The following is a 23,797-nucleotide window of genomic DNA, read 5'->3' as shown; positions in this document are numbered from 1 at the left end:
CCAACATTAACACACACACGCACGCAACATACAACACAGATCACACAAATGCACACAGGGGCGGGGCACTTTGCCACAGCGTTAGTAAAAAACAGAAATGAATGGTGAAAATTTTACTTAAGCTAAAAGTTGGGGGGGGGGGGGGGGGGTCGTTCAAAACGGGGCATGGCCTCAGCAGAATCTGGTATATATAAGGTGACCAGATGTCCTTAAACTGGGACAGTATGGAAATATTGTGAATAACTTATAAGCTACGGGGAAGCTCTATTTTTACTTTGGCAGCGTTTGATCTAATATCATGGTGATACTCAGAGTGGAATCTTTTACCTTCAGAAACTTTTTCTTGGACAGTAGGAATTCAGTAATATAAAATTCCTATTTTATTACTGATTACTGCTGTAAATCTAGTGCCTTTTCTGCCTAAGAAACTGCATCTTCTCTCTTTAATTTCCACTTTCCATCTTGCTCTATCTCTCTCTCTATCTCTATGCTATCCTCCAGTGTCCAGTCTGCAAACCAGGCCCTTCCTTTATGAAAACATTACTTATCTCAATATTTCTATTTATTAAATGGTTACTTCATAGAATACATTTTTTTCAATATATATATATATATATATATATATATATATATATATATATATATATATATATATATATATATATATATTACCATTTAATATGACATGGTATTTGTTCTGTATATTTTTTTCCTATTGCAGTTTCTGCTTAGATCATTAGTGTGCCGTGATTAATAGATACTATTTTTTTCAGTCCCTTTCTACTTCTGAAATGTATTTTTGTTCACGACTGTAAGTCACCCGGGATAAGGGCGTCTGCTAAGAAATAAATAATAATAATAATAATAATAATATTAAACTATTACAATTAAAGGTGATGAAATATGTTAAATCTCCTATCGTTTGACTGTGTGCCATAAATGAAGCCCACTACATCACCCGTGAGCTTCCCCGCATTTTCACAAATACTCAGCATACTCATAATGGAATAGGCAGGAAATGTCATCAGACAATTAAAGGTTTTTAACAGGCTTCTTTGTGTTTTAAGTGATACCTGTCGGCTTAAAACATGTTAAAAATGACATTTTGAAATAAAACTATTCGGAGAAACTTAAATTGATCAACCCCACTGCAGCCCCCCAGTGACAGAAATCACTGGTGACGGTAAGTGCATTAATTATATATAAAATAGGGATTGATTTGTTTCTTAATACAAGGGTAGTAAAAAAGACTGACGTATATCTGAGTACTGACTATACTTCTACAATACATTTAACACAGAAATAAAAATAAGTGGTCACCAAATTTATTCTTTTTTTTTTCTCTTAGAGCATTGAAAGATAAATACAGTATCCCAATACAAACTTCTAGAACTTACCATCACATTAAAGTCACATTAACAACAGCTATGGCCAAAAGTTTTACTTCACACCCTATAGAATTAAGTAATTTTGCTTCATAAAGTCGAATGAAAACTGCTGAATAATGTGACGGTAACATGGTGAATTACATACCCCTTTGTAGTTTCCCATATTGTAGTGATCTCGGTTAAGCAGGCAGGCGCATCACACAAGGCAGGCAATCCACACACAGGCAGAGGGCGGGCACGAACCCGAGACCTCTCACACTAAAGCATAGCGCTGATACCGCTGTACAATAGAGCTGGCTCTGTGATGCGCCTGCCTGCGTTAACTGAGATTGCTACAATATACTTAGCGAAAAACTGACAACAATTGTAACATTTGATATTTCAAAATCTAACATGAAATAGTGTACTACTATTGTATCCGGTAGATGTTTGCATTATCATTTTGTACTTTCTTTGATTACATCATGTAAAATACAATATCTAAATTATGTTCATATAATTTTTTTCTGTATTACAGTCACAAAAAATAACCCAGAGGATTTCTTCACCAAACCATTGCAAAAAAAAAAAAAAAAACATGGCGTATTCTCATCATGAGTTTAATTCCCATATGGACTGCATAAGAGTGGGTGAACTACTGCAATGACCCATTCATATTTTGCCTCCACGTTCTTCTGTGGTTTGCTATTTTTGGTACATATAGGAGTCATATTAGCTTTTGAAACCCATTTCCTAAGCCAAAAGAAGCACAGAAATAAATGTAATTGTCATTGCAAAGGAATAATTATGTAACCAAGTCACCCTTAATTTACCCTGAACTTGACCATGTAAACAATCTGCATTATAAATGAGCTTTATCTTCTATCGCTGTGATTGATGTGATCTCCAGTGAGATTGAGCGTAACTCTTCCAGTTCTGACAGGTTTTGATATATTTTGATTGTATGAATTTAAATGAGTGTAAAACTGGCACAGTAGCTCAACATGATGATACTTCAGTGCCTCAGCTGTAGAACTAAGCTCCAGTAGCATTAGCTAGAAGCAGTCTGAGTACTTTAACTTATAATGAGAACTCAGCACAGTGACTTTCTGGATCTTGATCTGTCCCACTGGGGGGATTCAGTAGCATTCGTAGATCCAACACTAGTCCACTTCGTGACTTTGAGGCAACTATACCTAACAAAAATCAGTGTGACTTACATATTTCTGCACCATAGCGTTTTAGTGAATATAAAAACAGTTATTATTAGATCATTAGAAAATGGATCAGAGATTTCCTTTAACCTGATTGAGCAATACAAGGTCCTTAATCACTGGTTAAGGACCTTGAAAGTTATCTTTTAAACTATGTTTAATCACTGTTCCAAACCAATCCATGAATAAGTATTCATGTATTTTACCTTTTCTTCTGCTTGATGAAAGAAAATCTCTGTTCGAATGCATGCCTTCTCAATGGTGTCTGTCAATGTAGATTAAGTCTGCTTCCTCGCTGTACTATACGTTCAATCTATCCATTTAAATTCAGTGTAGCAAATAAAGTAAAAAAAAAAAAAAGAAAAAAAAGGAATAGTCTTTGCTGTCAGCGGCGATACAGTAACCACAATAGTAACTAGTCTCCAGTTTGAATGACAAGTTAAAGAAATCAAACACCTGGATGCAGTCTTACTTTCACAGTGTTATTTCAGCATATACCACAGTAACAACACAGGATGCTGGCTTTGAATACACTTCAAACACACTGTGCACAAGTCACTGAACAAATAACACGACCACCATTAACACGTGTTAACTACTAGATATTTGTAATTATTACATTTTATTATTATTATTATTTTATTTTTTTCCAAATACATTTTAGGATCTAGCGGTACTGAAACTCACACTGATACTTTTATTTATTTAAAAGTGGGTGGTTTTTTACAAACCATGTTCGCTATTGGAAATACACAGGACGCGACATAGTCCACTGCTGGGATATTGAAGCCTGAAGGCTACCAGAGCACACATGAAATTCTGAGCAAACCGTATTACTTATGGAATATTGAGGAAAAAATATTTGTATTCATTAGTAACAAAAACTAGTGCTGCCTGTGGGGGAACACAATTACAGCAGGAATTACAGTATGGGAATTACTGTAGAAACAGTGGGGATTTCCGTACAAAATACAAATGCACAGCTCGTTACATTGCCCGCACCTTGTCCCCAAAAGGTCCGCAGGGCACAACACAACACATGGCCGCAATCGACCACCTCCCCCACTAAAACACCAACCCCTCAGTTGCGCCAACAGTGGTGCGGGGCACCAGCAGGGGCAATGTGGGCAGCGGCAATGTAGACAGTGGTGCGGGGCACAACAGCAGGGGCAATGTGGGCAGCGGCAATGCAGACAGTGGTGCGGGGCACAACAGCAGGGGCAATGTGGGCAGCGGCAATGCAGACAGTGGTGCGGGGCACAACAGCAGGGGCAGTGTGGGCAGCGGCAATGCAGACAGTAGTGAGGGGCACACCAGCTGTGGCCACCCTAGCAGCAGTGCGGAGCACTCCAGCAGTGACTGCGCTGGCAGTAGCGCAGGGCCCTCCGGCAGTGGCAACGCTGGCGGTGTCACAGGGCACTCCAGTGGCGGTGGCACCTCTCTCTCCAGCCCTTGGGTGGGCAGCACCTTCCTCTCCAGTACTCGGGCGGGCAGCGCCTCCCGCTCCGGCAGTTGGGTGTGCAGCACCTCCCTCTCCAATGCTAGAGATGGCACCAGTTCACTTGCTTGCTTCTGGGAACAGCCACACCTCCTCTTTCGCTTTCAAGCAGGCAGCTCTTCTCCCTCTCGGAAGGGGCAGCACTCCACCCTGTGCCTGAACTCCCCGCAAACAAGGTACCATCCCCCGAACTCGAGGTCACAGAGGAGGTCCTCCCAGCCGCCATCCCACCAGATCAGAGATATGTCGGGGATCCAGCAGATCCAGTCACCCATCTCTCCGTCTCCTATCAGCTCTTGCTAAATGCTGTCGGGCTCAAGCCCCAGTCAATGTAGCGTTTTGCCCAAGAGGCAGAAAACAGAGAGACTCTTGTTCTTATTCCAAATCCTTTCCTTTTATTTTGGACGCTCTGAACAGCAATACAGGATACAGGAACATTTATTCAGAATGGCAACCAACATAATGCCAGGCATAGCCCCTTCTTATACCCTTGGCTCCATCCCTGTATGCAAATCAGGGTGCAAATCTTAATTTTATAAAGTGCCTTTCATGACAAATCATCACAAAGTGCTGTACATAAGAACACAAAATAAAAATAAATAATATGAAAAATATCAAAACATTAAATCTAAAAAAAAGGTAGTTTAAACAAATAAGTTTTAAAGGGTACCTAAGGACCTTTTTATTTTGTAACAGTTGCTACAACTGTTTACGTAAGCGTGGCAAAGTGGTTGCTGATTATGTACAGGTGCAGGAATAAACAGACAGAGATTTGTAATCCGGTATGGAAAATAGACGTTTTATTTTCGTTATAATCCAGGTCTGATGACCAAATAATAAACTCTGGTTATACACAGCGATGCGTAAAACCCAGAGAACAGTAACAGGGATTGCAGCCCTAAACAATAGTATACAACTACGGTCACCAGTCCTGAGTGCGTGCTGTAGTGCTCGTGGTGGGTGAGTTTAAAGAGTGACAAATAGTGCAGTGCTGTTCCGGGTTCAGTGCTGGCTCTTAGTGACAGCTCCGGAACGTGTTAGCCGTCTATAAACAAACAAGTGACAATTATAGACAAGACAAACAAAACAAACACTCACGATACTCTTAATAGACAGTGCACGGGTCCTTCCGGGTCTATTTGGAAACCAAAAGCGAAGGAAAAGATTTACAATTCTCTGGCCCCTTTTATACGATTATGCATGACCCCTTGGTAAACGATTGCAGCTGACTCTATTGCCTGCAGCTGCTACCTCGTTTACCTTCCAGGTCAATACATTCCTGCAATGGAGTCTTGTCTTTTTCGAGGCTGATTGACCTCCCGACCCAGGGAATGAACTGTCAGGCCAACCTGTCCAAAGCCTTTCCCTTTCGCTAGTGCTTAGTGCCCTCACAGGTCGAGAGGGAGATTTACAACCAGAACTCATTATATTTCCGTCACAGTAAGGTGTGTGTTTTAAAAGTTTAAAAAAGTGGTCAAAATGTAAAATTAAAAATTAAAAATTAAAACAATACACACACCTTACATAAACAGTTGTAGCAACACATGGGAACATGTAACACAATAAGTTAAAAAGGTCCTTATGTACCCTTTAAGGTGAGATTTAAAAACACCCAAGGATTCAGTCCCTAATTTCTTTGGGAAGGGCATTCCACAACCTAGGCGCATAGGAAGAGAAGGCCCAATCACCCACAGTTTGTAATCTGGTCGTGGGGACACATAAGAGTCCAAATCAGTGGACTGCAAATTGCGTCTAGGGGTATAAATAGACAAAAGTTCAGTTATGTAAGGGGGGGACACACCCTTCAAGGCCTTAAAAGTCAACAGCAAGATTTTAAAATCAATGTGAAACTTAACAGGAAGCCAACGTAAGGATTCCAGAACAGGATTAATCTGATCACCAATCGAGACCTAGTCAAAACCCTGGCTGCTGAGTTCTGAACATACTGCAGTTTGTTTAGGGTGTTCTTGGAAACCCCAGCAAGCAGGGCATTACAGTAGTCAAGTCTGGATGAGACAAAGTCATGGGCCAGTTTCTCCACAACAGGCATAGAGAGAACAGGGCATAGCCGGGTGATATTCCTAAAATGAAAAAAGGTCATCTTGGTGATATTCATACATGAGGCTCAAAAGTTAAGCTAGGGTCAAAAATGACCTCCAAATTTTTCATTTTAGAGCAAAACACCATCTGTACACCATCGATAGGCATGCTTAAAGTATTAGATTTAAGGATTTGCTGCGGAGAACCTAGTAACGTGACCTCAGTTTTATCATAGTTCAATTGCAAATAAATGTGTGCATCCAAAGTTTAAAGTTTAATATCAGTTGTACAATTAGTAAGCAAGGAAACAGCCACTTCAATGTCAGGTTTAGTAAATCTGAGTGTCATCAGCGTAGAGACAAAATTCATGCCATGATGTCTAAGAATTTGACCAAGTGGGAACATATATATACTAAATAAAAGACACCCCAATATGGAGCCCTGGGGAACACCCGAGGAAACCATCCCAGTAATGGACCTAAAACCACCCAGAGAGACAAAATGCTTTCTTTCAGAGAAATAAGAGCTAAACCAGCTTAGGACAGAAATGCCAAATAGGCTCTCTAACCGAGCAAGTAGAATGTTATGGTTTACGGTATCAAAAGCGGCACTAAGGTCCAGTAAAACTAATATAGAAAGAGCACCTGAGTCAGAAGCCATTAAAAGATCATTTACAACCTTGACAAGGGCTGTTTCAGTACTATGTAGCAATCTAATGCCTGATTGAAGAGATTCATAGAGTTTATTATTGAAAGATGATTATTCAATTGTTGTTATTCCATAGGGTAACATTTTATAGCATTCTTCCTAAGAGAAATGTTGTGGTTATGAAGCTGCTGATATAACTGCACTGGAGGTAGAGGCTGGAGGGAGGTTGATACCTTTGAAAGATTTTCTGAAATGCTGTGCAGGTCAATTTCTCCTTGTTGTTTGGCTTAGCTTGAGGGATTGTTTATAGAAAGTTAGCTGTTGAATAAATACAGGAATGAAGAAATATCACACTGTGATGTGAGAGTCTCTGCATCCAGTCTACTGACATCCCAAACTGAGTTCACAAATTATAGTTGGATTAGTGTGTATTGTATGATACCTTTATTTACAGTTCATATTGTACTGTGCATAATCCCTACATGCAACCAGTCAAATTTTAAAGTGCTGATAGCACTACTTGTAATGTGAATAATCTTGTATATTTGTTATGACCAAGAAAGTGAGCATCTCAAATAGAAAAGGACAATGAGTTCCACAATCTGGGAGCATTATAACCAAATGCACTTTCTCCTCTCCTTTAGCTGACTTGAGGTTTACATGGGCACAGGATCTCCCATAGGTAATCCGGTGTCATGCCATTTAGTGTTTTATGGGGCTGATGTAAGGATAGGCATTGTGCAAACAATTGCGGCTGCAAAATCTGAATTGCCTAGTGGCCAGGAAATTATTTTGCACTGTGGCCTATGCAAGTTTAAGAGCAATGCAAATTACTCACCATGCACAAATATTGAGCTGCAATCATGATAATGAGGGTCCCAGTGAGCACCGCCTGGGCATCGGGCAGCGGCCAGTGAAAACTGTTCTTTGCATACACTGCATTTTTAGCAGCCATTAAAGTCCCACTAAACTGCATGTGCAAAACACAGATTTTGGCAGCAATGTGGGTGTTTTTCAGCCGCAAATCACTTTGCACATGTCCTTACATCAGTCCTTATATGTGAAGATTTTTAAATCAATTCTAAAACACACTTCAAGCCAGTGCAGCGAGGTAACTGTGATAAAGCATGATGTAAAAGCCCAGCAAATAAAGCATTGCAATAGTCTAGACCCAAGATGAAACAAAAGCACGAATTAACTTCTCAGCATCAGACAGAAAAAGAAAATACCTAATTTTAGCAATGTTTCGTAGATGATAAAAATACACTTTTGTAACTTTAAATATGAGCCTCAAAACTCAAATCAGAATCAAATATAACCCACAAATTTCTCACATCAGATTTTATATTAGAGGTCAGGTTGCCCAAATCTATTTTTAAGGAATTTGCAAGATTTAGTTGCTGAGAACCTAACAACAAAATGTCTGTCTTATCAATGTTCAATTGCAAGACATCCAACTTTTGATATCAGCAAGACACTCTAGTATGGCTGAAATAGCACTGACACCATCTGGTTTTACAGAAATATAAAGTTATGTGTTGTCAGCATAACAGTGAAAATTCACTGTGTTTATGAATGATCTCACCCAGTGGTAGCGTATACAAAGAAAATAATATGGGACCAAGAATAGAGCCCTGTGGGACACGAGTAATAGTAGATAATCCTGATACAGAAGAGAACGAAGTACTGTCTGTTAGTTAGATATGACTTAAACCACTTTAGAACAGTTCCAGTGAGGCCAATGGCTTTTAAGATGATCAATGAAAATGTCATGATACACAGTATCAAATGCAACTCTAAGGTCTAAAAGAACCACAATGGATATAGAGTTATGAACTCATCAGTAAGTCATTCACCACTCTGACAAGGGCAGTCTCTGTACTATGAGCAGATATAAACCCTGACTGAATTTTTTCAAGGACATTGCTACTATGCAGAAACATGTTGTTGTTTGACAAGCACCTTAGCTAAGAATGACACGTTAGAAATGGGTCTGAAATGACTCAAAACAGTACAATCTAAAGGCTGGAACACACATACGCAGAGCGGCACCACTGGGCATTTTTGTGGTGCGATACCACTTGTCCCCAACCGGGCACACATGCATTACGTGACTGACTTTCTGCTACAATATTGTAGAAAAATGGAACGGTTGTTGTCAGTACCACACAGTAGACTATGTACTTTGAATATTATGTACAGATATGGCCAAAAGTTTTGCATCACATAGAATTTTAGGATTGAGACAATATAAAAATAAAAAAAGCTATATGAACATAATTTAGATATTTTATTTAACATCATGTAATCTACCGGAATCCACAATAGTAGTACAGTATTTCATGTTAGATTTCGGAATGTCACATTTTTACATTTGTCAATTTTTCATTACGTATATGGAAAACTACAAAGCGATATGTAATTCGATATGTTAACATAACATTATTCAGCAGGTTTGATTCAAATTTCTATAGGTGATGCAAAACTTTTGGTTACATAGCTACAGTATATGGCCCTCATATAACACCGTGTAACAATTATTATTATTTTTTTTTTTTTGGTTCGTGGGTAGTAAGTGTTATTTCCTAATTGCTTATGCCTCAAAAGTATAGAAAATGGCTATTATTCCCCACAAACTTTGCTTTTGTGACCAGGACAGTGATATTTTGAAATGTACCTATTTTCCAGAACATTCCAGATAGATTCAGTGCTGAGTAAACTTGGAGTAACTTCTAGAACTTTCTAGAACTTTCCAGTAATATAAATAGTAGTATAAATACAGGGGCCTTAAGCCCACCAGTTCAGTTTAGTTCCAGCTGCCTAAGTGGATACATATCTGCATTTTTCTGAGATGGCATCAAGAGGCTGCAAGCATCCGGCAGACACATTTTGCTATGTCTGCGGCCAATTTATCAAGACAAGAGCGAAAAAGTACTCCGTGGAAGCATCTGCTAAGATGTGTGAGTCCTGCAATTTTCAATGTTATTGAAAAAATATATCATATATGAAAAATGTTGCGAGAATCTCTTACACATTAGTCATGGGTGAAATAAATGTATTTTTGTAGGATGGTACAGAGGGGAAAAGAGAGCCATGAAGTTCGCTATCCCAAGAATTTGGCGGGAACCCACTGACCACTCAAGCAACTGCTACTTCTGCATGGTGGACCCTTCCAAACGTCGGACTGGCAAGAATGCACCTGCTATCACGTATCCGGACCTTCCTTCATCCATCGCCCCGGTGCCACACTGCCATGAGCTCCCCGTACCCACTCCTCCGGAGAGAGAGCAGCCGTCTTTAGAAGAGAGCAGCAAGTCAGAGAGCGAGGAAGACGTTGTAGATCCAGATGACAATTTCAGAGGTGGAGCTGAGGAGAGAAACCCATACTACCCCAACCAAAAAGACCTCAACGACTTGATTAGAGATCTTGGTCTCACCAAGTCCAATGCCGAGTTTTTGACGTCTAGGCTCAAGCAGTGGAACTTGTTGGATGAAAGTGTGCAAGTCGCAGATCAGAGGAAGCATCACCAACCTTTTTCCAGCTTGTTCACCCATCAAGATGGGCTCTGCTTCTGCCACAATGTGACCAGTCTGTTCGAGGCAATCGGAATCGCCTGTAACCAGAATGAGTGGCGCCTCTTCATTGACAGCTCATCCAGGAGCCTCAAAGCCGTGCTGCTCCATAATGGTAACAAGTACCCGTCTCTTCCCCTGGCTCACTCGGTGCACCTCAAAGAGGATTACAACAGCATCAAGACCTTGCTGGACGCCTTGAAGTATGATGAGTACGGCTGGGAGGTCACAGGAGACTTCAAAATGGTGGCATTCCTGATGGGTCTCCAAGGCGGTTTTACCAAGTTTTCCTGCTATCTTTGCCTTTGGGACAGCAGGGACACCAAGGCGCACTACCACAGGCGGGACTGGCCACAGCGGACCGAGTTCTCTGTGGGGAGGAACAACGTCAAGTGGGAGTCACTGGTGGACCCCTGGAAGGTGCTGATGCCACCACTGCACATCAAATTGGGCCTTATGAAACAATTTGTCAGAGCTCTAGATAAGGAGTCGGCAGCCTTCAAGTACCTTCAAGACTTCTTCCCTAAGCTGTCTGAGGCAAAGGACAAAGCCGGTGTCTTGGTCGGACCACAGATAAAGAAGATCCTGGAGTGCAATGAATTCCCCAAGAAGCTCACTAGTAAGGAGAAAGCGACTTGGAACAGCTTTGTCGCAGTGGTTCGGGCTTCCTGGGCAATCACAAGGCCGAAAACTATGTGGAGCTGGTTGAGACTCTGGTGAAGAACTATGGCACGATGGGCTGTAGGATGTCCCTCAAAGTCCATATCCTTGATGCTCATCTTGATAAATTCAAGGAGAACATGGGAGCGTACTCGGAGGAGCAAGGCGAGCGCTTCCACCAGGATATACTGGACTTTGAACGCCGCTACCAAGGACAGTATAACGAGAACATGATGGGAGACTACATTTGGGGGCTGATTCGTGAAAGTGATTTACAGTATAATCGTAAATCTCGAAAAACTACTCACTTCTAAATCTTTTGTAGTCATTTTTGTATTACTTTAGTATAAATACATGTTAATTTGGATTCATATGTTGTTTTTTTCTGACTTTATGTGAACGAAAAGACACAAATTCGCCCGTTTTCTCATTGGAAATAGGTACATTTCAAAATATCACTGTCCTGGTCACAAAAGCAAAGTTTGTGGGGAATAATAGCCATTTTCTATATTTTTGAGGCATAAGCAATTAGGAAATAACACTTACTACCCAGGAACAAAAATTGTGTTACATAGTGTAATCTACTAAATGTAAACATTGGTTTGTTTATCAAAGTTGTTTTTCTGTCATCTATATGCTGTTGTATGAAACGAGTGATCAACTTGGCAAAGAAACATACAATATGTTGCTGACAACAAGTAGTTAAGTATCACTGAAGTTATAAATATATATACAGTGTATATATATATATATATATATATATATAGAGAGAGAGAGAGAGAGAGAGAGAGAGAGATAAATGCGTAAAAAGTGTATAACAGTATAATTTGATAGTGTGGGAGAATAGTGATTTATGTTTACCATTTACTAAATAGGCTACAGAAAGGAGATGCATATCAGGAACGATGTATAAAATACTGACCCGACTGTCCTTGTAAGAAATATGGGAAGGATCAAACACTTCAGGGTGCTAGGACACCTCCGTAGACAACAGTTTGCCATTCATGATTCTTCCTGTCAAGCACGTGTTGTCACCACTTGGATGTGATTGGTTAATCCACCGATGCAACATTCCCTTTTCATTTTGTATAGGGCACTGTTAACCCATGGTGCAGTTTGCTTAGAAAAGACTGTTTGGGTTTTAACTGGGGTAACAATATCAAACGTACTTGTAAAAGTGGTTATATCTGTCAACTAACTCATCAGTAGACAGAGAGTGGGTAGCAGTGAGGGGTGATAGTCTCGCTAAATCGGAAACAATTACTGCGGCTGAAGAATTTATTCAGCAAGTTTTAATAGTATGTGCCACACTCTTATTGGGTAATGGCAATATCGCCTCAAAAAGAATGCACAAATGATCAGAAACAGTCTACTGCTGACAAATTATGAACAACAAAGCCCCAAGAAATGACTAAGTCTAAGTTGTGACCACGACTGTGAGCAGGTCCTGTAACATGCTGAATATAATCAAGAGAATCTAAAAGCCTTAAAAATGCTAGTCTTTAGATCAGATTCAATGTCAACATGTTTATTTCAATCTCCAAGTAAAAGAATCCTAACGTGTTTAGCAGATAATATGAAAATCAGCAGAATGCAAGATATGGATAATAATCGGATACCTTCATTGTCATAATGAAGTATGACAGTATAACATTCTGCAGTATATAGGCCTATTGGTTATATGAGATAATAGTATTCTGGGATTAAAGCATTTTGTATAGTATACTATGGTGTTTTTGATTGGGTAGTATACAAGGAGGTACACATTTTACAAACAATGATTGCTCAGTCTTGTGTATTATACACAGCGTGTTGTTGCTACCAGATTTTTTTTGGTCACGTAAGCAATGCTCTGTCTACTTGACAGGTTTCTCTTGCTGGGCTATTCTTTATCACAGTATGTGATTTGAGCACAATACACTATATACAATTGCCTACAAATTATAAACAATTTTTTTGACGATGGATTTTTTTTGGTTTAATAATTTGATGTTGTTAGTACAGTATCACTATTTCTGTATCACAGTATGTGATTTGAGCACAATACACTATATACAATTGCCTACAAATTATAAACAATTTTTTTGACAATGGATTTTTTTTGGTTTAATAATTTGATGTTGTTAGTACAGTATCACTATTTCTTTCCTTATATGCAGTTTACTACAAAACTACTGTAGTAAAAAACAACTTGTTCCACATATGAACCCTTACATTTACATTCTACGCCCAATTTGGAAGCTAGTGCAAAATCAGTTTGTTTTTAGATTTATGTTTTGCATTGTGTTTGTGAATTTAGTACTCATAAAGGGTAAGGAACATTGGCACGAGCTAGAGCCAGGCATTATTATTATTATTATTATTATTATTATTTCATTTTTAGCAGACGCCCTTATCCAGGGCGACTTACAGTCGTAAACAAAAATACATTTCAAGAATCACAGTACAAGTAATAATACAATTAAGAGCAAGATAAAAATACAATGACTTTGGTTCTAGCAAGTACAAGTATATGACAAAATACGATTCAATAACAGAGCAGATAACAGTGTCAGTTACATCAGGATATAATTAAATACAAAATACTACAGATTAAATAACACTTGTGACAGATTACAGTACTCTAAAGTACAGGATTAAATGCAGTAAAATAGGGGGCAGATAAGAGCAAGTAAAGCGCATTTAGGAAGAGTGATAAGTGTCCAGAGGGAAAAAATAGGAGTTCTACAGGTGCTGTCTGAAGAGGTGAGTCTTGAGGAGGCGCCGGAAGGTTGTCAGGGACTGGGCACTCCTGACATCTGTAGGAAGGTCATTCCACCACTGTGGGGTGAGGGTGGAGAATGAGCGGGCTCTGGAGGCAGGGGAGCGTAGAGGAGGTAGAGCCAGTCTTCTAGTGCAGGAGGAGCGGAGAGGTCGAGTGGGGGTGAAGGGAGAGATGAGGGTCTGGAGGTAGCTGGGTGCAGTCTGGTTAAGGCATCTGTAGGCTAGTACGAGTCTTGCATGGTGCCAATAGGGCCAGGAAAGCATCCCCTCTCAGCTCTGCAAGCATCTCAATACTGACCTAAACACTCCTTGTGATCCAGTACAAGACCTGTACCAAGCACAGACCAACAGTTGTGCCCAACATGTTCTGTAAAAAAAATTGTCCTCTTAAGTTTATTTCCAGATTTGAAAGATGTTGTGTTGCTATTATTCCTTTTATTTTAGAAGAAGAAAGCTCAGATACATTATATTGAAATACAAGTTTTCTCATTAAGGAAAGACAAATATGGGAATTATACATACAAGTCAGTTTGATTCAATTCTCTTTTTTTACTTGCATCCTTTTAGATTACAAACCGATACATCTATGACACAGTGCTGCTGTTGGCCAATGCCTTCCATAAAAAGCTGGAGGATCGGAAATGGCACAGCATGGCAAGCCTGAGTTGTATCCGGAAGAATTCCAAACCATGGCAAGGAGGACGTTCGATGTTAGACACTGTCAAGAAGGTACTTTTCATTTATGTCTCTGAATCATTTAGTTTTTCCTTTTGAAACACAATGTGCCAAGGGAGAAACAAATTGGAGAATCCAGGCTTTAGCTAAAAAAGAAAGGTTTACTTGAATTAAATTAACCATGTCCAAGCTAATACTTAACTACGCAGTCAGATATTTAATCATGAATAAATAAGAGCAAAATCTCCATATCAGTATTCGCCAAGTGAACATTAAATAGAATTACAGCTTACATAAAGCCTCAGGTAAGCATTATGAAATTAAATGATTCTAGAATGTGTATTTCATGAGATCAAATATTGAAGAAAGCTACGGCTAAGTCTCTTCTATGATGTTAACACTCTTTAACTCATATTTATTTTTGTAGTATCACACTGTAGTCTGGGAAAAGGCCCTTAATCATTACGGTTAGAGTAATAGTCGCTTTTTTAATGGGTCACATTTCTTAAATAGTTTGAGATCCTGAATGGACTTAATATTTTCAGTGTTAGATATTAACATTAATCATTTTTATGACAATTTTGAGTGTTACACTGTTCTCGTGCATATTGAGCTTGAGACATTAGTTTACCAATAAGTGCTGAGCAATAAAAGGCAGAAAGTGACCTTACAGCTCCTACTACCAGTAAGAAACAAAAAAGTGAATGTAATGACAGTGTTACAGAACCTTGAAAGAAAACAAGGTGATATGACCGGTGTAAGCTGACTCTTTGCATCGTTGATGGTGAGGTCCAGCCTCGCCAGATGCTCTGTCACGACCGCCGTGTGGGCCACTGCTCCCTCTCGCGACTCGGAACAGATCAGCCAGTCGTCGAGATAGTTTATTACTCTCAGCCCCTGCGTCAGCATCTGGAACCTCCTTTCTTTTAAGAACCCGTTAAGGATCCTCATGTCTAGGATGGAGCGAAAGCCGGCATCTTTTTTGGGAACAGAAACTACCTCTCCATGGGAGGTGGGGTCTATGAGACAAATGGCTCACTTGCACAGCAAGGCGGCCACTTCCTTCTGAAGTACCGGAGGCTGGGTCTGTCTCAAAAGGGAGGAGGTCCCGAGCGGAACTGAAGCGTCTGAGGTGCAAGTGCGCCAATACTGCAGCTGTTGTGCCGAAAAGGGGATCTGAGGCCGCCAGCCTTCAGAGGCCCTCCTCAGGCTGCTGAGGCTGCGGCAGGGCTGTTTGGGGTGGCTGTTTAGGGTGCTGGCCCTGGAAATGCCTCCTGTGACGCTGGTGTGTGGGCTTGCCACACCCAGTGTTCCCTCTGCCTGCTGGATGGGCCCGGTTGTTTGCTGCTGGTGTGCCCTGTAGGCGATGCCTTAGGTCACCCAGCAGACCCGTGGGGACTAGAACTGTCCTGGTGACAGTCCGCGTCTGAGGAGCTCGCCAGTGGCTCAACCTGCCCCACGCGGAAGCGCGGGAAGGGAGCAACGCGGCCACCTGCCGGGACGCCTCGCATTCCCGGTGGGATCTCTGTAAGATCTCCTCCATGGCTGGCCCAAAGGTATGTCCTGGGCATATAGGTGCGTCTAGCAGCACGGCCTTATCTGCATCAGGAACTCTGGCTTGTGATAGCCACAGCTGTCTACGAGCCACAATCAAGCTAGCCAGGCTCCGGCCAAGTGCTTTGCCTTAGAGACCAGAGATCTGCAACAGCGTGCTGGACAGGAGATGTAGCTCCGTGGCCACTGGCTCAGGGAGCGGGGCCTCGCGCAGTACACCAACCATATAAGCCGTGAGCACACTTACCGTGTTTGACAGGCGAGTTGCCTGCACCTCTGCTGCATACGCCCGCTTGAGATGCGTTTCCGTCACCTTGCATTGAAGGTTCGGGCACGCCGGGGCATTAACCAGGGCCGCGATGGTGGTCTACTGGGGGAACCCTGCTAGGCCAAGCTTTTCCGCGCCTTCTAGAGAGGCAAACGGTGCGGCCTGCTTTAGCAAGCTAGGACCTGAGGCCAGACGATCCCAGGAGGAGTGTACCTCCTCCATGAAATCTGGGAAGGCCGGGAAGTTTTGAGGGCGAGGAGCCATCGCCTGTGTCCGGAAAATGGACCGGCGTGGTTCTGCCGTGGTTCCAGGGGACCTGCAGGAAGGCTGCAACGCATCCCATAAGTGCCGAAACTGAGGCCTACTCGACGCCGGCGATGCGGTAAGGCCTAGCCCCATGCAGGAACTGTGTACTCTCAGAAACAAATAGACTACTCTCAGAAAGAAATAGACAACCACTCGTGGGTGACTGCACAGGCAGTCGCACGCACATGACAGACAGATAACAAAGAGCGGCCTACCACGCAAGCGAGGAGGCCGCTGAAAGACAGAAAGGCAAAAGGCTCTGTCTTTTCAAAGTCGCTGGTTCCAGGAAAGCGGCGAGCCAGCTTTCAGCATGAATGCAAGGGAAATACAATCAACTCGATGTGTGTGTGACTCGAGGAGCTCTTTTCTGTCAATACACTCAGCTCAACACAGAGGTCTTACTGTCTTGAGAAGGAAAAAGAGAAATGGCTTCCTCAGGATGACAGTTTTATATTCCCTCGGTGGGCGCGACCGAGTGCATCATCCCAGGAAGGGGCCTATCGGCAGCTCTGGTATAGAGAGCGCAGCGATACCTACCCAAAGGGCAGGCATATCCCATATGTAATGTCATTGGTGGTTGTCTTCAAATTGAAAGGGAACTTCTATTACAAACTACAGTACTAAAGTTTCATAGGGGGGAGTCGGGCTAACAATGTTTTTTAGTAAAAATGCTGATGAAGAAGAAGTAGCCAAATTGTGTTTTTTAAAGCAGCCAAAACCGCACTTACATTTAAGATTTAATATATATTACAAAAGCATAAATAAGTGCTACACATTTATTTAAAAAAAAAACAGTAATGTTATAAACTATGTGGAAAATATACAAAATCTTGCAAATTTTCTCATCTTTCTCGCAACTTTGCTTGCATTGCAAATGCTTTACGTAAAATGAGTGAAATCTAAAAGTTGCAGAGAAACTGCAATTATCGCAGCGCTGCAGAAATGAATAAATTAACATAAATTAACACAGGAAGTCAACAAGAACTCTCTCGAGGTATATAACCATCGCAACTTTTTGCAAGATGAAGACGCATAGCCCCAGCACCTCTTCAGCTATGAAAGTTATAAATGTCATTAAATGTTTTGCTCTCAAATGCGTTTTCTTACAATTCTCAACACAGTTTTATCCATTCTGCAAGTTCTTGCGTGCGCTAAATAGAGACAGTCCACTGCCAGGGACATTTAATTACTTTACGATTTACGTGCCATAAAGATGACACTGGCTGCGAAAGAAGGACTGCGACTCGATTTGTCGTTTTTATACACAAATGAAATAATCTTACTTGATTTGAAAAACGTCTTGAATGATACCAGCAAATTCCTACACTACTTGGTTTGATTGAATGAGTAGTACACAACAAGCTTCAATATGAAAGCTGAACATTAATTTCAATAAACAACACGTTTTTAATCAAAACAAATATTGTAGCCTTCTTCATTAAAGTGAAAACTTGTTTCTGTTAATTTTAAATACCACTGCTTCTGATTATACTACTGCTTAATAACAGGAACAACCTGCCCCCTCTGCCCTGTGGGTTACGTGCCTGTGTATACAGGCATATTGCTTTTTTTTTTTTTTTTTGTCCTGCATTTGCCTTTAATTTATTTTTCTGCACATACTAATGCTTTGCATATATGATGTAGAATATGTGATTATAAAATTTAACACTAGTATGTACAATACTCTTTCAAATAAACGTGCTATGATTTTGAATGTGCGCATCTTAAGAACGGTATTATTGTCATTGCTTGCGCCCCGGCACCTCTTTATTTACAAATTAAGCACTGGTAATTACTATTGCTTAAAGTAAACCACAAATAAATTAAATGTTTGAGTTGGAAATAAACCAAAATGTTATTATGTTTAATCAAAACATAAATCGACTAAGGACTTATTAAGTAGACAAGTCAAGGAATGTTATACGCTGTCTGTATATTCTGCCCGCACGATTTTTCTGTTGCTCTGCTAGCATTTGCAAATATAGCTGTCTGAAAGCCAATGTCCACTCTTTAACTAGAAACAGAGATTGTCCTGAAGTACTTTCTGCGAAATAATTAAGAGGAGTGTAACCAGTCTTAAGTGATTTCCATGTAACATAGTGATTTGCGAGCAAATTAACTTTTGAATTTAGCTCGTGGTGATGAATTTGCGGGATTATTCATGACACCTCCCTCAAATCTGAGGGAAAAGCACTTGCAAGAGAACAACTCGCAAACCCATTTTTTCCAACGCAGCATCTATTTTGAATCTCACTCAGCACTACTTTTTTTTCGCAAAAAATCTCTACAACTCCCCTTGCGACACAGGCAAGGCGTTTGAATATTTGCCCTACCAGAACCGCTGTTTTTTTTTTTTTGTTTTTTTTTTTTTTTAAATCTGATGAGATCAAATGCGGTAGGTCCAAGAAAAAAACATGTATTCAGAACGACGTGTAAAATTAAATTGTCCAGAACTGTCAGCGGATACATTCTTTAAAAATAAATTGAAAAACAATTGTAATTGTACAGTTCTGAAATAGGTGACAAATAAAAAATAACAACGTTTGTGTGATTCGTAATTTTATTGGATGCAGAGCTCCAGAAAAAAGACAGGGGGAGGAGGTGATAAACTATACAGGACATTGTGGTGATTGAAGTTCTGCGCTGGTGATGACCTCATAATCGAAAGGAACAGAAAAAGAACACACATAACTAAACCACCAAAGACAGTATTTACCTATAAGATGCTTTCAAAACAATACAAACTTGGTTGGCAAACTGCCAACCTGGCAGCACAGACTTCGGGAGTAGCCTATAAAAGTCGCATGCAAGACGCATGCATTAACTATTAAATGTTACCGGTAGCTCATTAAACAAATAAAATGGGAATTTGTATCATTTTTGTTTAAGAAATCTCTATATTGTTGGCGTTCCAGTACTTTTGGATTAAGGACTACACCACTGACGGTGGCCATATTAGGACATCTTCGTACATCAGGCAAAACGGTGTCATTATGTGCTCCCTCCTCCGTAACTCCCTCCTCCGAATCTCCCTCCTCCCTCCTCTGAAACTCCCTCCTCCCTCCGTCATGCTCCATGCTCCCTTCTCCCTCCCACATCATTTTTGCTGGTTTGAAGAGATCAGCTAATAAAGAACCATTTCCAGTTTTTACGCATTTTCATTGGTTAGATTAAATGCCAGTCATATTACCCAGGAGACCAGCTACATAATTGAATTGGACATAGCTAACTAAACACATTCAACATTTGAGAGCTGAAAAAAGTAATAATAATAATAATAATAATAATAATAATAATAATAATAATAATAAGGAGGGAGAGAGGAGGGAGATTCAGAGGAGGGAGGAGGGAGTTACAGAGGAGGGAGCACATAATGACTCCTTTTTTGCCTGATGTACGAAGATGTCCTAATATGGACACCGTACACCTGTGTAATTGACCTTGGTCGCCATTGGAGATCGAAAGTCTTCCTTACAGTTTATTTGATTACAGCTTTAAAAGCATTGCTTAGATTATATTTTACTGTTCTCCTTAGATATTCTTATCATAGTTCAATGGTAATCAACAGAAAATGGTTGTAATCACAATATATACCAGATTTTCAACAAATACCTAATACAAAATCCATTAGATTTAGGAATTACTAAATTATAAACAAGAAATCGTACAGTAACTCAGAGGAGTTTAACTTGATTTTGCCTAAACTGAATTTATTAGTGCTGTTTAAAATGATAATACAAAAATGAAGATACTACTTGCAGTATTTGTGGTGTTTTACAATCAGAAACCAAATGTCAGAAAACAATAATGACACATACTTAAAATAAAAGATAAATAAATAAATAAAATAGAAACAGGCCATGACTACAATTGACTGACCCAGTTAAAACCAATATGATATTATGTCATGTCACTTTTATGAAAAACAACATATTTAGTCACTGTACAGTTAGTCACTGAATTTTTATTTTACGCTGTGATGTTAATAATAATGTCTACACATATACAATTAAAGTGTGGCAGTATTTAGATCTACTGTTTATATCATTAAAATAGAACCCAATGTGGTCCTGATATGGTAGCACCAGGACCTCTAGTAAAGATACATCACATTGATACATCACTCATCTGCCACCATGCAAATGCAGTTATTGTCGTTTTAAAACTAAATTGTTATTATTCTCCATAACAAAAAGGCAATAACCACGTACGCTTATAATCGCCAAACATTTATTTATTTATTTAAGTCCACAGGGCAAGTAATTGCACATAACCTCCTTGATAACTTACTCCTATAGGAATTATATTTTTACCTCAAGAATAATTGAGCATGGAACGTACATATTTGAACTGCCTTGAATTGCAGTACGACAAGACAGCTCAACCCGCTCTATGATATTCCGTTACCAAACAACAGCTGCTAAACTTACCCAATCTCAACAGAAACAACGGGTAGCTGTTCTTCAGAGACGGTTTCTCATAACTAACTTATAACTTTGGCTTTGAGAAGATTGTGTAAGGTAGGGTGACCATATTTTGTAAACCAAATCCGGGGACACTCAGTTATGGGAGCACAGCAAAGTAGCCAAGACTGAAATGTGTGTTGCAGAGTGTATCGCAAGCAGCTTATATTTTAACAGTTGCACATATTCATTACACATAGAAAACAAATATGCCTATAGCCTACATAAACAATCACACACTCCGGAATAACTGCAAAAAACTTTACATTTTCAAAAAAAGCAGACATTTTCAAAATTCCCCAAACTAAACAAAACAGGCAATATGCAAGAGCCTACTTCTCTTGCTGCCTTCAAGCCAAAGCTAAGTAGCCAGGGTTACACATGGACATACTCAGAACTTTGGGATATGGGTAACCAGGAGATTCCTGAAAATATAAAATTGAATGTTACTGACATCCTAATGTACAGTACGCTGGTATAGGTGTCATGTCAATTTAGAGAAGGAAAAAAAAAATATATATATATATATATTTGTATTTTGATGGTTTTTTTCTTCAACACTGTTTAACACATTTACATACGCACCAAGCGAGAACACTTATTAATGCCCATAACACTGGTGTTTATAAAAATAAAATAAAAAACGGGGCAACGAGCCAAAAACAGAATATTAAACTTAAATTTTGTACTATATATTATAATAAAGGTTTGGACTTAATCCCTCGCCATTCTCGTATAATCCTCATGCAGCTGTTTTTTTCTTTTCATGCGATGCAGGTAGCCTATCTAAACCAAGCAAGTTTTTTTTAAATGCAAGTGTTTTGTTTTGTTTTTTTTCAGAGAAAAATATATAACTACAGTAATGTTATTATACTACGGTGTCACAGATAGCTGAGTTGGATGGAGGTGTAAAAATAATAAAATCCAGACAATGATGTGATATTCCACAAGTTTTTCTCTTTTCCACTAACAGTGGCAATAAGGACAGGACAAAAAACAAAAGAAAATGTCCAAACAAAGGAGAAACGCTTACTGAAATGTGGAGAGACAAAAACAAATAAACAACAAAGTAAAATTATCCAGGCTCTAGGTGGCTGCTCTCGCCTTTTTGGCCGTTCTGGTGACCGCCCTCCTGTTTGGTTGTCTCTCTTTTAAAGTAACTTGTTTAGATCTGCCAAAGAATCACAGTTAGCATTTGTTTGTTTGTTTTTTTTGTTTTTTATATCACACTCAGTACCTCTCCCATACTTCTTCATGCTTTCAGATACCAGCCCCGACTGCTACAACACGGCCCTCTTTTATATGCCGCGGAACGCCCCCTAATCAGCGGAACACCATCAGCGATCGGCATTTTAATCGCCTCCCAATTCTGGGACTTTCCAGCACATTCTGTGTTGTTGCCCTCAACAAAGATGGCGACCGTCCTTTCGGGACTTCCGCCCTAAAGGTGGAACTGCCACGTCACATCATCTCTGTTGGGGCCTTCTCGGCTGGGTCACAGCCCCCTGGCAGCTGGGAGGGTGGATTACAGCACGGAATCGCTTTACTTCGTCACATATGGTTATTAAAAAACAAAGTAATCTAAATAATGTCCTTTTAAGTCTAGTACTTCACACTCGCTCCAGTGTGTACTGAAGCTGGATTTACTGGCAGTTGAAACAAGAGCGGGTCAGCTCAACAAACTAGACCGATAGGCTACAGACAGTAGAATGTTATTGATTATACAAATAAACTGAGTGGTAGGAATTTCTGTCAATCAACCCACTGTACTTTTTTTTTTTTTAAACAGAGGTTGGATCATCAACTAAACTCAAAACCCAATTGGTTTCTACGAATGTGTGATGAATCAAGAAAGCGGTTGGATGTAATTTAATGAAAAAACATGGATATTTCTCTCTAACGCATTTACATTACATTAGACCAATGCAAGAAATTAATAGTAAGTTTATTCGGGGACGAGCTTCGTGAACCGGGGACCGTTCCGCGGACACAGTACCTCATCCAGGGATGTATGGTCATCCTAGTGTAAGGCTTGTGTATTAATTGTTCAGTGGGTTTAAAAGGCTTTATTGGGAGAGTTCACGGTATGAGGAACTATACAGAGCAAAAGGATAATAATTTAAATAGATACACATTTACAACATAGGGCCTCATTTACGAAAGGGCACTAAATTTGGAGTTAGCGCGCACGTAAAGTAATGAACCTAACGTGCGTTACGAATCTAAATTTACTGCCCCATTTACTGATTATTTGTTCAGTGATTAATTTTGACAGCAAGGCAATGTCTGATTTGCATTGCAACGGTTGCAGTTACACAAAGCAACATAGTTAGATTTTACTGGAAATGAAAGAAGCTATGGAGTCTCAACTATAAAGGTTTTTCTGAAAATGAGAAGAAAAAATGAAAGTGCTATGGATTCCATGAACAACACAGCCACAGGAAAGGACTTTTTTTAGCTAGCAGTGCTGGAAAAAATTAAACAAAGAGATGCAGAAGTACCAATTTTCTTACACTGGATTCTGCATCAACAGACATTACGCGGAAAAGTTACAGATTGCAACAACTGATTTGATTTTAACATAAATCTGTGACTATATGCATCTAATCAAAGCATGATTGTTTTTAATCAACTAGCTAAGATTAACTTTTGTGGTAAAATGAAGAGGCTTGTGAACACAAAACACAATATTTGAAAAACAGAAAAATGCATTTATCATTACCTGTTAAGTCTACTATTGCCCACATACCTTTTTTTACTTTGATTTA

At 39.9% G+C, this 23,797-nt stretch overlaps 1 protein-coding gene across 2 annotated transcripts in view; it reads left to right on the top strand.

Moving 5' to 3' along the window:
• The window catches only part of LOC117409029 (glutamate receptor ionotropic, delta-2), a 612,251-nt gene that overhangs the window by 385,487 nt on the left and 202,967 nt on the right, over nucleotides 1-23,797 (top strand). For both annotated transcript variants that reach the window (XM_058996844.1, XM_034014543.3), the window contains one exon: nucleotides 14,331-14,492. In XM_058996844.1, coding sequence (XP_058852827.1) covers nucleotides 14,331-14,492 — 162 coding nt within the window. The remainder of the gene's footprint in view (nucleotides 1-14,330; nucleotides 14,493-23,797) is intronic.

The sequence above is a fragment of the Acipenser ruthenus genome, chromosome 2 (genome assembly GCF_902713425.1).
Source record: "Acipenser ruthenus chromosome 2, fAciRut3.2 maternal haplotype, whole genome shotgun sequence".
Taxonomy (NCBI): Eukaryota; Metazoa; Chordata; class Actinopteri; order Acipenseriformes; family Acipenseridae; genus Acipenser; species Acipenser ruthenus.
The sequence above is the reverse complement of the archived record's forward strand: the minus strand, read 5'-3'. Positions and strand labels throughout refer to the sequence as shown.